The sequence below is a fragment of the Mauremys reevesii genome, linkage group 1 (genome assembly GCF_016161935.1).
Source record: "Mauremys reevesii isolate NIE-2019 linkage group 1, ASM1616193v1, whole genome shotgun sequence".
NCBI lineage: Eukaryota > Metazoa > Chordata > Testudines > Geoemydidae > Mauremys > Mauremys reevesii.
Window position 1 is genome coordinate 65,421,664 of NC_052623.1, and position 15,619 is coordinate 65,437,282.

At 36.7% G+C, this 15,619-nt stretch overlaps 1 protein-coding gene across 12 annotated transcripts in view; it reads left to right on the top strand.

Moving 5' to 3' along the window:
• Positions 1–15,619, top strand: part of TSC22D1 (TSC22 domain family member 1) — a 123,055-nt gene that overhangs the window by 18,176 nt on the left and 89,260 nt on the right. The window contains exons 2-6 of one of the 12 annotated variants that reach the window (XR_005593576.1): positions 7,064–7,218; positions 7,934–8,003; positions 9,335–9,427; positions 9,606–9,714; positions 10,362–10,647. The exons of 5 other annotated variants lie outside the window; for them this stretch is intronic. Coding sequence is in view for 2 of the 7 variants with exons in the window: in XM_039522287.1 (XP_039378221.1) it covers positions 9,686–9,714 (29 nt within the window). In the remaining 5 variants the exon portion in view is untranslated. Of the gene's footprint in view, positions 1–7,063; positions 7,219–7,933; positions 8,004–9,334; positions 9,428–9,605; positions 9,715–10,361; positions 10,648–15,619 lie in introns of those variants that run through there. 6 more of the 12 variants (XR_005593575.1, XR_005593568.1, XR_005593577.1 and 3 more) reach the window with 6 other exon arrangements.

The following is a 15,619-nucleotide window of genomic DNA, read 5'->3' on the forward strand; positions in this document are numbered from 1 at the left end:
AATAAGATTTGGGAAAGGTGGCGTTTTGCCTTCATTTATGGGAAGTCAGGTAGGTGAACAGATGCTGCTGCTGCTTCTTTTTTTTTTTTTTTTTTTTTTTTTAAATGAGTTGTGTAGTCAGTAAAGCAGAGAGTACTTGGACTTTCTGAATTGGAGGGGAGCAGGTGGGGGGCCACAGCAGCGCAGAGGTGGGGAGAAATGGAAACACTCTCAAAACAAAGGCCAAAAAAACCCTTCTCTTGATCTTAAAAAAAAAAAAAAAATGTAAAGTGTTTGTAATTACTGTTGCCTAACTAAAATTCGAAGCGTTCTGGAACCTAATTCAAGGCACTTATATAACACTGCTTTTTCCTGTGTGTTCTTTTTTTCATATCAAACCTTTCAATTATTTCACAGTAAAACATTACATTTCAGTGATCAAAACAAGCAGTAGAATTCTTCTGTATTTGCATTAATCATTTCTTTGTCCTATAAAGGTTAATGAAATCAATTTAAATAATTGGTTTTTCAGCACAAATCTTACTTAAATAAAAGTAATAATAAAAAACAGCTGAGGCACAATAGCAAAAAGGTTTTGAACAATGCCTTTTAGGTTGTATGTTGTTGAGCATTTGTGTATATAGTATCAGAGGGGTAGCCGTGTTAGTCTGGATCTGTAAAAGCAGCAAAGAGTTCTGTGGCACCTTCTAGACTAACAGACATATTGGAGCATGAGCTTTCGTGGGTGAATACCCACTTCGTCGGATGCATGTGGAAAAACAACATCGCTTGCCTCAGAACCTAAGTCGTGCAGAACGCAATGCCATCCACAGCCTCAGAAACCACCCTGACACATGCATCTGACAAAGTGGGTATTCACCCACGAAAGCTTATGCTCCAATACGTCTGTTAGTCTATAAGGTGCCACAGAACTCTTTGCTGTTTTTGTGTATATAGTTATTCTGTATAAATGTAGAAAAATACAAATTTTTCTAGGTGATGACTTTGATTTTGTAATTTGAAATTCGTGTTCCAGATAAAATTACACACTAATTGTGTGTAATTCTATCTCAAAACATCTAACAACTCCTTGCTTCTTTCAATAGCTGTATGTCTGCTTTTTTTCATCTTTTTTTTTTTTTTATTGGCAGACATGGAAAAGCAATGTTAATTATGGAAGGGTTTGTTTTTGGGACTTTCCTCATAGTTCTCTCAATTTATAAAGACCTCTTATTTGCATAGTTTTGCTTTGTTTGAATAGTGCTCAAAGAGTAGTAAATTTTAAACCCCTTTTTTAAATGCCATTACTAGTAGGGTCTACGTTTTAATTTTACAAATTATTGGTCCTGATTCTGCAAACACTTAAGTAGTACATAATTGGACTCAAGAATAATCCCATTAGCTTCAGTGAATTACTTGTGTGCATAAGTGTTAGCAATATTGTTTTGAAGTAACAAAGACTTATGCTACTAAGGTTTTTATAAAATTACAGTTTTACCATCAGTTGCTGCTAAAACTGTAATTTTATAAAAGCCTTAGTGGCATAAAATCTTTCACTTCAAAACAATATTGCTTCAATGTAAACCATGAAAAGCTTAGATTTTACAGTTCATTAAAGTTACTGAGAATTTAACATTTTCAAACCGTAAAGTTAACATGGGCCCACTCAGACCTGGGGTGTCTGAAAGGAACTGGGACCAGTTCGTTAGCTTTTCCTCAATGTAACTGTTAGGGAGACCAAGTTGCTGCCGATTGTTTTAAGTTTAGGAAAACGGAAGTTAGATGCAGGACACTTTAAAAAAAAAAATTATCCATTCTTAATATATTTTTAACAAAAGGTATTAAATTTATATGGCAGAGAACCTGTGCTTCCTTTAATAACTAAATGATGAAAGAAATATTTAAAATTAAGCCGTCTCTCAAAATTGGACATATCTCAGACCAAAACAGGCCCTCATAAACTGGTGCTTTGGTAAAACAGTGGTAAATATGCCATCTCCATTTCAGTACAACAGTTGGAAATATCATTAAGTATCCTAAATCACTGACCTCCAGACTAGAGAATTTCACTTTTATTTCTCTCCTTTCTAAAGTTGCAGTCCATCTTTGAACTTTGTCTACTCAGCCACCCCACTATCCAGCCATCAAAGAATATCACCAGATCAGGTGCAAGGAATTTGATTACAGGTTACCCTCACTTGCAGTAGCTCCTCCATTTTAAACACTCATTACTCTTCCTCATGTAATACTTGACCTTCCCCTTCCTTGTGTCACTGTACATATCTTCTCTTTCAGTCCCTTTTTACAGTCACTTGTTCCTCCGAAAGCCCGGGTCTAAATAGGGTGGGAGATGGGGAAGAATGCCCTATTTTCGATGTCCACAGTCTGAGCATTGCTCTTTTGCCATTCTGTGTTTGAGTTGTTCTATAGTATTTATATATGGCAAAATATGGTACTTTTGTAAGCTTCTGCATCACATGCAGTCATGCCATTGTTCCGTATTTAATTGTGTAATATATTTAAATTTTTCTCATTTATATTTAGATTTAGCTATTTCAGTTACCCAAATAAGATTGTGTAAAAACTAAAACACAACTATAATATTTGTCTTGCGTTTTTATGATTAAAACTTAAGTCTCTTATCCTCGCCATATGCTCACAGACCCTCTCCTTCCTGGTTCCTCCTAATTCAGGGCCCACTCAGTCATCACCACAACTGCCTTTAGTTTAATGTCTGTGGGTTTATCATTAGATGTTAAATTTTTTTATCCAATTTCATTTAATTTTTTCTTCAGCTTTCTCTTTTTAGAGTCGAAAGGAGGAGTCTGAGTAGAGCAGTAGCCTGAAATAAAAACTTCAAAAGGAAGAATAGCATATAAGAACCTGTTAACTTACTTTCGCTGTGTGCCTACACAGCATTCAACTCCACTACTGCACCTTGTAAGGAAACAGAAGAGTGCAGCAGGAGGAGTTGATGTAGTGAAGCCAATAACTCGGACATATGTTAATACTACAGAGGTGGTAACATTTACATACATAATAATTCAGAGCTTGTTACTTTTTGTTTGCTTTGTTCAGCTGAGGAGCAGACCAAGGTGGGTGAATTGCAGCCAAGAAAATGTTGGTATGTTCCACCACCCTCACTCAACTACATCCAAATCCTTTTTTCTCCGATCTGTTAATGCTTATCTAAAAACTTCTGGCAGGTACCAGAGGCAAAACTCAATAAAATTTGGCAGTACGTATCCCCCTTCTAAAATCCTACTTTGGACCTAAACTCTTAAATTTATAAATAGTGTGGTACTTTTCTCTGAAAGTTGCTTCAGACAGTATCTTTCTCTAATTTTCACATTTACTATTTAATCATAGTAATAATAATAAAGTAAAAGGTCCCCGCTATCTGTAATTCTATATTCTCTTTGGTTGACTTGGTACTTTGGGCCACCTTACATTGTCACTTCAGACTGTCACAGTGGCACCCTGAGACTGAATCAGTAGAAACCACATTAATCCTCACTTCTTTCATTTAGTAAAGACACATCCTCCTCTAATGAAAGAAATTCTATGGACAGTACCACCATGGACAACAGTTACACCAGAAGCCTACCTCAGAAGCTGAGGATTGCAGTCTCTATTTAATTGATCAGCCCAACACACTTGATCTCTGCAGTAATGACTGTCATCAAAACATTGTTTAAAATGGCAAGAAGGTCTCTATTTCAGTTGTCGTTATTTCAATTTGATGTAAGAACTGGGGAGGGCTTAAAGTGCAAAATTAGTATTAGAAGTATTAGTATTAAAATTTTGCTGGCTTCTTGGAGAAGGATCCCTATTTATATGACAGCCAATGTAAACAAATAGTCCATTTCAACTCCCTTTGGAGAAGCGTTTTTTTTTTTAGGTTAGTTTCTCTCTGGCTTTCATTAAATACTGGATGCAGATGTATGTTTTGCTGACATGTCTTTTGACTTCAAAGAACCCTTTGAACTTAGATTGGTGCTAGGTACATCAACAGAAGAGAGGATTGCGTTCACCTTCCAGTATTTTATAGTGTCTCTTCTCCTTCCAGAGTGCTGTGAACCAACACCTTTTCTTGCAGAGATTCCTTTTAGAATGCCAGTCAGACTCTTGCCTAATTTGTGATGGCCCTTGCCTGTAGTGTTTCATTTTCTTAACTTCCAGTTTGGTTATAATTTTTAAAAGTAATTCTATCCATTTATTTTTTATGACTTTCCTTGGATGATATTTGTTCTGGCACCAGTTTATCTAGTCCAGACTTTGAAAAGTTTTCCCTAATTTGGGGTGGCTTAAGTGGGAGGATGCCTCTGAAAATGAAGCTCAATATGTCTCACGGTGGGCACTCAAAATTAGAGACACTCAGAATCAGATGCTGCTGTTGAAATACTCAACCGTAGCTACTTAAAGGCAAAATTTTGCTAGATAAATGGGAAAGAAATTCTAAAATGTTGGTATTTGGAAACTCTAGGGTGCTATTCCTCTCTTGCCTCAAAGAAATTATAAGCTACAACTTGGAATAAAAAGCAAGGAAGGAGAAAGAGTGAGGAAAAATTCATAATTAGATTTGAACTAAAACACCCATGGAAGGATTTAATTCCCTCTGAGCACTTTATTCCTATCTGTTTGTGAAAGGTGATAAAATATTTTACATTTGCAAATCACTGAAGTAAGACGTTTAAAAAAAAAAAAGCATTGATTTAAAAGCTATAGTTTTAGTAAGTTGATTAAACTCTTTGAACTGTGGCACAAGTCAAATTATTACTCGTGTTCAGAATAAATGCTTTCGTTATAGCTTTAAAGATTTAAAAAACCTTCAAAGATGACTCTGCTCTGACTAGTTACATCCTACTAGTCTAGACCCTTTAAGTGTACATACATTTTAAACATTTAAACTCCTACATAGGGTATGTATGCTATCCTTTAGAATGGTAGTTAGTAGCAGTGTATGATCCTCTATCACTGAGAGAAACTTCATTTTCAGATTTAGGGCCCTATTACTCATTGTAGGATCCCTACTATTTGTATTCTAATGGTAAGTTCCTAGATCTACTGTGTCATTACGTTCAGGACTTTGGAGCTGTGCTCCGGCTCTGCTCCAGCTCCAGGCAAAAACCTGCTGCTCCGTGCTCCAGTTCCGGGTTCCACTCCAAAGCCCTGATTACATTCCTAAACTCATGCAACAGGAGTCTAAAGCAGGGGTTGGCAACCTCTGGCACGCGGCTGGTCTGGGACGGCAAACCGTGGCCAGTGGGAGCCGTGATCGGCCGAACTTGCCGACGTGGCAGGTAAACAAACTGGCCCAGCCCGCCAGGGTGCTTACCCTGGCGAGCCGCGTGCCAGAGGTTGCTGACCCTTGGTTTAAAGTAAGAAGAAAATATGAAATACTAATGTAAAAATAAAAAATTTTCTTTTGACTTCTTTGCATATAATTAAAAATGAGAAATTGGCAGAAGTAAATTTTAAGCAAAGACTTCTATGCTTGACAATAATATTTGCAGTGTAAGGCTAGAGTAGTTTTTAAATAGTTGGCAAATAGGAGGGTATTTGAACTAACTGCATTGAACAGCAAGGAAGATTGTCACCTTCTATCATGGTGTGTGCCTGGGAGGCCTGAGTTAAATCACAAATGCCACAAAATTGATGCCAATATTTTGACTAATCCTCAAAACTAAGTAGAGCCCTAATCATACAAGAAGCTCCATATAGACAGAACCTTAAGCCTGCACAGAACCTCATCAATCAGTGGTGCTCTGCCTAGTTATTGGGTTCTGCCAGGATGGAGCATATTAATGCAAACCTTTGGACCCAGTTTGAGGCAGTGCCACAGAGTCTTAAAGAACAACATTATTTCTAATGTTTAATAATTAAAGTTTAATGATTAAGTAACAACTTAGAAATTATGGAAAACTTTCCTTAAAAAAAAAAGACAGTTTTGGCTATGGACTTTTTATCATTTAATAAATGAAACTAACTAAATTGTTAGAGAATCTAAAAACTCCTCCAAGGAGTTCATAAATGTATAAAGGTGTTAACTTTATACTACTGCAAAATATTTCACTTGTGTTTTTGTATTTAATGTTAGCTGCCTGTTTGAGGTTGTGTGAACTGTTATAAGCGTGGATCGGCGTAACGTGCCGTCTAGCAGTCGCTGTGTGATTCTATCTAAGGAACCTCTTGCATTGTGACTTGTAGAAAATGGATACATGCACTGACATGTTTGTTGCAGCATAACATGTCATGTTTATTTACTACACCTGAATACTTGAATGTAATCCCAGTCAAGTTCCAGGTTAACGCGTAGTAGAGCAGTGGTTCTCAAACTGTGGTCTACGGCCTATGGAGAGTTGGCTGTTGTCATTTCTAGCTGCTAAAATATGTTAATACTTTCCTTATAGGATGACTTAAAGTAAGCAACAGCTACAGTGGCTACATGGGTTTTAAGTGATTACAAATCGGAAGGGATGGGCTCTGTGTGGTTGTGAATGACAGGGAGAAGATGGTCTATGAAACCAACTCTGTCCACTGTGGGGAAAGTTTGAGAATGCTCATATAAAGAATATGCTAATTGAAATACCAAAAACATAAGACACAGAAAATATCTGTTTTCCTTAAAGAATTATGCTCTCTGGTAGTTCTTACCACCCTTCCCCCCCTCCCCATTGAAGTTAGTATCAGGGTTCACTATGTGTTCCGTACACTTAACGTGAGATCAAGATAATTTGCCTCAATGTTTAAAAAAAAAAAAAAACCACAAGTAATCAGGGATAAAAAAATAAATGTATACGTTTAAATTAACACTTCACTTCAATAAAACTTTCCACTGTAAACGTGGTTGGGGTTAAACATTTACTTCCCTTGATAACTGATTTGCTAGATATTTTTACATGTAAGTGTGTGTAAGCAATATGATCTTTTTGTATTTTTATACTTTCTTGGGTTTGAGAGACTTTCACAGCAGAAAATATTTTAAAACATAAAATCATTTAATAAGCATGATTCTACTGTGTCTTTCTCATTTTCTCCTAATTTGCTAAACTCTCTTAACATGTGACTTGGATGAATGGAGAAATGACTTCTTCAGAGGCAGCAGCGAACATTTTTCAAGGAAATTTCTGGCACCCCTTTCCCTAGAGACTGAAAGCATCCTTCATGGCAGTTGCTTTTAATTCAATGTGGAACACACCCCTCACCCTACAAGACTGTGGAACAGACTGTTCAAAGGTTTGAGAGCAAACACATACTTGCTGTTGGTAATGAAAGGCAAGCAATTAGTGTGTTATTCTTTAAAATATAATAACGGGGAAACAAACAACAAAGCAGCAGCAAATTAAACACAGTTAACACCACTTTCAGAACAGAGTGGAGGGATTTAAGAAAGATTTTAATTTCTAATGGCAGTTGTTAAAAGATCATAATGCTGTATCTTGATATTAAGGCATATTACTAAAAAGCAAACTTTTGATTACTTGATACTTCTGAAAGCTACTGAGTTTACATTGTACCTTCTCTGTAATGTATTTGAATTGGTTGAAGTTTAATGTAGTATTGTCACTTTCATTAGGCTCCTAAAATTAATTGCTATGATGATTTTTCCAGAAAGGTCAGATGGGATGGAACTTTCCATATGCTTATCATCCACCTTTTGTTTTTGTTTTTCAACCATCTCATAACTATTGTAGTGGGTTTTTTAAATAAAGTAGTCCCTGATTCTGCAGCTGTATTAACGCAGGCAGATGCTTGCAGCTATGCAGAGTCTCATTGATTTCAATTGAATTCCCAAGGAATGTAAGAGTTTGCCCAACAAGATCCCATTGGAGGACCATAGCTTTATTTGGTACCACATACATAAACAAGTTGTATGCTTGTCTCATGTGTACTGCATTATTTTATGTGAAATGCACGAATAAGAGGTCATTGCTTTTTTTTCCCCCCCAAGTATTTCCCTGCTGAACTGACCACTTGAAAAAAACATTGAGGGAGTCTTGATCCTAACAGCTGGTCTTACAGTAAGTCACTTTTTGGAACTATGGGAACTACGATGTTGACCATCTGATTTAAAGCATTAAAGGAAGCTCAGAGGTACATGAAAATATATACCCTTGGGTTGCAGGAACTGACATGAGATGGTTATTGCTAACATAATTCTTGTATAGCAAAAAAGTAGTGACAAACTATATAGTTTAATTGGCTAAATGCTTAAGAGATATCCCGTTTTATTATCATTAAGAATTATTAAAAACTTTATCTGGGCAAACAGCTTGTTAGAGTAGCTCAAGTTAAAAATTATAATAATTCTAAATTAAATCTTACACCACATAAAACATGCCCTAACTTTACAGCCTCAAAACATAACCTTGGGCATGTGCTGGTGATTGCATTGCAGATACTTAATGAAGCAAAACCTATTTCCCATAAGTTAGCTGACTAGCTGAACCTGAGTTGTCACATGTACCTGCATTTGCTTGCTTTTTTTTTTAAAACAGCACTTTCATGCCCTAAGCCTATATTGTGGGTGGTGGGTTTTGTTTTTTTTTTGGAAGGGACAATTCAATATACATTCATTGATTAAAATAGTTTACCTGCAGAAATGGGACAGAGGGGAACAGCTCAAATATCTTAGGCTGAGATTTTTATGCTTCTTTCTGCACTTCGTTCTAGTTTCTTTCACTTTGTTTGGTGGTAGGTAGGAAGCTATTACTATTAAAATTATGAGGAGAAAATATAAAGCAGATCTATAATTTACATGTAACATACACTTAAGATTTAGAAATTCCTAATTTAGGTATATCTTCTAGAGTTTTTCTCAAAACATGTATTTTTAATGCAGAGCTCTCCCAGTGCAGGTTGTAATTTAATTTTAAAATTTTACCCTAAAAGAAAAACATGGAGTCAAAGAACCCTTTCTACTCTTAGTATCTTTTAAATGTCTCACTGAATAGTAGCCCTTCACATCTGATATGGGGAGCTGGGGTTACCTTCAGAATCTTTAGATAGAAGATTTTAATTAAATTAATGTAAATTCATATTTTGCAGTAAGATCAGCCTGTAACTTTGTTATATTCTTAAGGAAAAATAATTGAAATAAAATAGGTCAGGAAATTAATATGAAGCTCCAAAGAAAGTATTTGGCAAACATAGTTGTCAAGAATTCAGTTCAAAAGAATCTGTGCATGCAGTAATCATGCAGAAAAATGTTCAGATAAATAGAATAGTCTTTGTGATCAAAAGGGCTAGTAATCTGTTGCATGTTTGGTTGGGTGCTAGAGGGAAGCATTGTTTTATCAAGAGGGAAGTTCTTTTTATCTGCTCTAGACCGTGTTCATTTTTGTCAATCAAGGCTTGACTCAAATGAAGGAGAGGGTCCTGTGAGATGCATAAAACCATCTAAAATATGGTTAATCAGACTTTGAAACCCACATCATTAAGAGGGGTAAGTTTGGTTTTTAGTGCAAATGTTATTTTTTCTATGTTTTATAGTTCTACAAAAGTAATGAGCCTAACGTAGAAATAAAACTGTATGTGCGTGTTTGTATCTGTTTTGTTTGATTTTATATGGCTTAACTTTGTTCTTTGTAAGTGACCTAAAACAAGTGCTAATATTTCAACAGATACAGAATGACTGAGTCTAACATTGCACACTGGTATGCCTGTGAAGAGGCATTACCAAAGTTAATTATGTCTAGTGCAAATGCTGGGAGGTCTGACTGAGCAAAGCAGGTAGGTGAAAGATGCTTGCATGGAGAAGAGATGGAGGGGAAGTGAGTGTAAGAAGTAGTTTTATTTAAAAGAAATAGAAAACTCTGCCTGAATTGAGTTGGTGAGAATTTCCTTACAAGGAAAGACTAAAACAAGAGGAACTCAAAATATTTCGTCTTGTTTTAAGTCATATTTTGGGGAATATATATATAGATATTAATTTCTAATACTACAAATAATTAATTAAAATATAGGTAAATTTGGGGATTTAGTCCAGTAAGGAAACGTAATTAAATCATAGAACATTCTGAGAATGTTAAATGGCTAAATTATTGCAGAACCACTTCAAGAATATTCAGTACAACTGAATATAGCTTCGACTAAGCTCTGTGGGAAGATCATCAGCTTTACTTTATGTACTGTTAATATCTTACATGTGTAATAAGCTGGGTGAAATCAACAACTTTTAAGTGTGTGTCTATTCTGAAAAATTACTAAAAATTGAACCTTCTTACTAGATCTTGGGTCCTGATCCTGCAGTACATAGTGCATGGGCACACTGGTCATTTGCAAAGTCAGGGCTTTAAATTGATCCCCATATGTATTCAATCATATCTGCACACATTGGACTAAAATAAGCTTTTACCACTTTGTACTCCTGTTTGCAGAACCAACACAACTATGAGAACATCAAGGATCTGCTTGTGTCTCAGCAATAAGATTAAGTTCCAGTTAGTCAACTGGTATAACTGAGGACCCAAATCAGCCTCATCCTTTTACTGGTAAAGACAAGGAAAGAATCCAGCTTGAGTCTCATATTCCAGGCTGAGATTGCGAGGCTGATAGGAAACAATCTTTTCCCCTGAAAGTTGAGAACATTTGACATGGAACACAATAAACATGGAACCACACAATGCCGTCAGTGAGTTCCTTTTCAAAATAGGATAGCACTTACATGTTTGAGTGAATGCTACAAAAAGTAGTCTATTTAGGATTCTTTCTTTCTTCGTGCATAGTGTGTAATTCTCCACTAGCATTAATGGCAGTGATCCATATTTATTGAGAGTAGGATGATTATATCTAAGGGAGACAAACTTCCTTCGCTTTTTGCTATATGAGTTCTCCAGAAATTACAAACATTAGAGGAGAGTCATGGAGAAGAGCAGGCGTAAATACCAAAGGAGAATAGACTAGCAAAATGTCATCTGCAAAATTCAGTTTGAAAAATGCTGGTAGCCTTATTGGAGTGGTTACCCTTCACACTGCTCATTCGTAGCACAAAAACTTAGAACTTGACATAAACAGAAAACTGGTTGAAAGACTAGAGAAGGGTAGAAGAAATGTGAGGATTCAGAGTATTGAGTGGAAAATCAGCAAGATACAAAATAATCAAATGTTTTTTAAAAAACACATAAGCTAATTGCAGGTATAACTGAATCAAGTAAACCAAGCACTGAATTCTGAGAAGTAAAATGAAAGCCCCTATTAACATAAAGAAATTGCAAGTTTTGCACAATAATTGGAGTATGTTACCAATATGTTGGTAACCTTTTTTTTCTTCCAAAAATTAGCTCCTTTAAAAAAAAAAAAAAAAAAAAAAAAAGCCACTATATCGTCGTTTGAAAAACAATTTTTTTTTACCAATTCAGATATTTTCCCAGAACCACTTGAGGCTTAGAATTGCCTGAAAATTGAAAGAGGGTAATTTATTTATTCATTTATTTTACAGTGGACTTATATTAGTGCCAATGAGATCTGACTATTAAAGTCTTGTTTAAAATGCTTTGTTAACTAGGCTGCTGAAGTTTGCTGTCAGCTACACTTGGCATACAAACTTTGAAAGGAAACAAAACAAAAGAAACAATAAAAAAACCCCAATTTTGATAGCCCCTTCTATGAAGGATTTTAAAATATGCTACCTGTAAATTAAAATGACCTTTAAAAGGGAAATTTTTGGACCACTATATCAATGATGTGGTATTTTTAAAAAAAGCCAAAATTATAAGATTTATCAAATGACTACATTTATGCATAATAATTCTTTCATTAATTATTTGTTATAATCAATAATACATGATTCAGCCTAATTACTCCCATGCATTTACTGCTCCTATGCATGTTCTCTTGACTTTAAAATAGGCAAGAGAAATATACTTCAGATTTGTGCAAATGTGACCCAAAAATTGCTTGGTATGATGGAAACTCTGTGAAACTCTTAAATTAGGATGGTCATCCAAGGATTGAAAACTCCACTGGCCCAGGATGTGCTATATTCAGTGCTAATTTAATCAAATAAATATATTCTAATCTGATATGGTCCACATCATTTGTGGCACAGCTCCCAAACTGATGACACAAATACCCTGCTAGAACAAAATGGTTAGAAACCAAAGCTTTTTATAAACTGGAAAGTTGCAATTCTGAGCATTCTGATGGTATATAGCATTAGTTTCTTTTCATGGTAATCTGTGTGACATTTGACCTTAAAATCAACTCTTCAGATTATCATTTTGCTTCCTTCTTCCTCCACTGTAATGATTGTTATCTCAAGAATTACTGATTCTAGAAACCAATGTTTTATGCCATCAAAAGCTATTAAGGCCAGGACGCTTACACTACTGATAGTCCAGTGATCAGAAAGGGGGGAAAAAATCATTTCTTGTGGTCTCATCTAGTCTCACCTGTTGCCATTGTGTGCTTGTTCTCACAGTACATTTCTAGAACTTCATTCAGTGTAATTTTAAATGTCTGAAGAAAATGTGCCATTCACCTCTTCCTGTGGATGACTGTTCTATAATCTATAAAATTTCCTTGTCAGGACATTTTCCTCAATAGACTAAATTTCTTTCTATTGCTCCTAATTATATCCTCTTCAATCACCTTAAATTCCTCTCCTTGCTTGATATTTACACCCTTCAGATGTTACCATGTTCCTTTTAGTTGTTGCTTAGCTAAGGTGCACTTATTTAGTTTTTGTATTTTTTTCCATGTGTCCATTATTCCAGTGTAGATAAACTGTTAGATTGTACATTTTCTGATTTGAATCTAATTTTATTTCCTGCTTATATTTTCTGCCTCTCTAGATCTCTTTATCCTTTTTCTTTTCTCCTGGTATTTGCAATACCTCCTCATTTAATCTCTCTATATTTCATTAACATTTGGTTTACCTTAACTCCGAGATCATTACTGAAGATGTAAAATAAGATAACCTCACTGATTCTTGTGACCATCCCAAGGGAGAGTCAGGATCACACATTATTTTTGTAGATGTCTCAAATAATTAAACCTAATTTGCTTTTAAAATATATTAAAATTGCTTCTGAGAGACATTTTATGCCAAGTTTCAGCCATAAGCATGTTTTATTCAGCTGCGTTAAAAAACCCCTCAAAGTAGGTTTATAAAGGAAATGCTAACAGACCCTTAAAATGTAGCTACTGTATTGTTCAAAAGCCATTTTGCCCCCTAACTTTTAAAAAAAATCAGTTTTTCCATAATTAGTGTCAGTAGCCAACAGAACTCAGTGCCAAGCAATCATTATGACATGTCCGTTGTTGTTTTAACAATTCATGTATGTTTCCTGTTGGTGCCAAAAGAAGACATTTACTTTGCCAGGATTTACTCTGTTGGTTTGGTATTTGTGTACATGGTTTTGAAAACAGCTTTTTTTAGCATAGGCAGGTCAACAAATCCTGTAGTGGGTTTTCAGCCTACTTGCAGTCCTGGAAGTAGAACCAGACCTGTCAATAACTGGAAGTAGGATAAAAATCACTTCTCCTATAGAACCTGCCCTTTTACTTTTGCATCTGTAGCTGCAGATAGGTGGCTCATATTTCACTGCTGCAGATGATCAGTTACATTTTTAAACAAAGCAAAAGAATTCAGTGGATCTAGAGGGCTAAAATACATCTGGTTTAGCAGCTGGGTGTCTGGAATTAGACTTTGATTCTGCATTCCTTTGCTGAGGTACTGCAGCAGTGTGCACTCTGACGAATGCTGCTCTCATCATGGCAAACAAATAAAGAAGAAAGGAAATGGGAAGCTTTTCTGCTTATGCTCCTCTCTACTTACCAAATGCATCTCTGGGGATTTTTGTCTGTTTTCCAGACAGGGCTTCCATAGTGGTCATGCACAGACTTGTGTAGGCCTTCTTTGTGGGGTTCTGAGCAGAGCCATGAAAGATAAACAGTTGCCACTGTCTCCCTAACCCCAAGAAGCACTGAGTGACAGTTGACCCTCTCCTATTGGGGGCAATAGAATGAGGCCAGCTCAAACAAGGCCTCAGAGGGAGCTGTTGCACGCCCAGAGCCCTCATCAACAATAAAAGTAGTTAATCATGTGGAGCAACAGCATTGCCTCTTGCCGCTCCACAAAAGGCTGTGAAAGGAAGATGACCGGCACGCGGTACAGCCAGTGGACCAGACAGAAGGCAGAAAAGGGCACCATAGACCATCAGTCTACTTTTTAAATCTGTCATGCCCATCTACCAGAGACTAAGTCAGCCTGTGTTTCCCTGGTGGGGTTGTAACCAGGGTGTTCTCTCTCCAGCGAGGAAGAGCCCAACACAGTCCTCCACATCAAAGGAATCGGCAAATTCTTTTCACAGTAAAGATCTACCCTGCAGGCCTAAGCACATTCCAGCATCTTGTGTCTCTTACGCTGGCCCTCATGAAAATAACTCAAATAGGGGCAAGAACATAGACTTCCCTGGATAAGCACATACCCCAAAGGTAGAAGGAACCATGTCTGTGTCATGCCTAAGAGGAATTCAGGTGCATCAGAGCTAGATCTTTTCCCTCTGTCCCTCCAACTCTGAAAAAGGAAAGGCTAAGTAAAAAGCACCATCCCACAAGCTTCCAAAAAGATGCAGAAGAATCTAGCTGTCCCCAGCCTGGCAACACATCTATATAGCAGACTCCAACCAGTGTGACAGTAGGAGTTAAAAAGTCCTATCAGAGTGTATGGTAGCTAGAACATACAAACCAGGAACCCATCTTCCTATTCCTGAGTCCTCAAGATAAACCTATGCAAACTTGTGTGCTTTTTATCCTTTCCAAGGGAGTTCTTATGTGCTCTGAAAGGCTAGCCACTCCAGGGATCTGAAGGTAGATTCCTGCCTCAGAGAAAACTACAAGGGGATGGGCCAGGCCTTCGCATATGTCTGCTTGCTTTACTTAGCAAATTCTTGAATGGGTGGATTGATTTAATGTTTGGGTGCACTCCTGCTTAGCACTAAGAATTTGGCTGGGTTCAATACTGTGGAAGTTTTATTGTTTGTGTGTTGGATGCCTCTTTGGACTCACCATACCTGTCAGCCAGCACCAGGGACTGCAGTGTGATACTCAAGGCATTACATGTTGCTACTGTTGTGGAAGGTGGAAGTGCAAGCAACATCTTCTAGCAACATGAAAACTCTTTGAGGAGCAAAGTATTGTCAGTCATCAGATACGACCAGTGAGACCCTTTTATTCACCGTGCAATACATGAATTATTACTTTGATTTTTATTTTTATTCTTTTTGAGTATTCAGCTATCAAATACAATAGCAACAGAAGCTCTGGCCCAAAGAGCACTGCATATACTACCATTTTTCTTCTCCTTTTCTACTCCTATCCAGAATGATGTAGACTGTTAGAGAAAGCAAAGATGAGATATTAGCTAAGAAGACCCCGCTGCCTGGACCTGATAAGTATCTTGCTAGGTCAGCTACTTTTCCTCCAAAGCAGGACAGACCCTTTTTTCCACAAGGACTAGTCATGCATAAGGGGCCAAGCAGACTTGACTAGGCTGCATCTGGCTTTTGAGAGGCAAACCATAATTAAAAAGAGATGATGCTCAGCCAAATTAATGTCCACCATTTTAATCTCTGGAAAGAAGTGAACCAACATGGTGGTGGTAAAATTCAAATATTCAGGCAGAGATCATGAA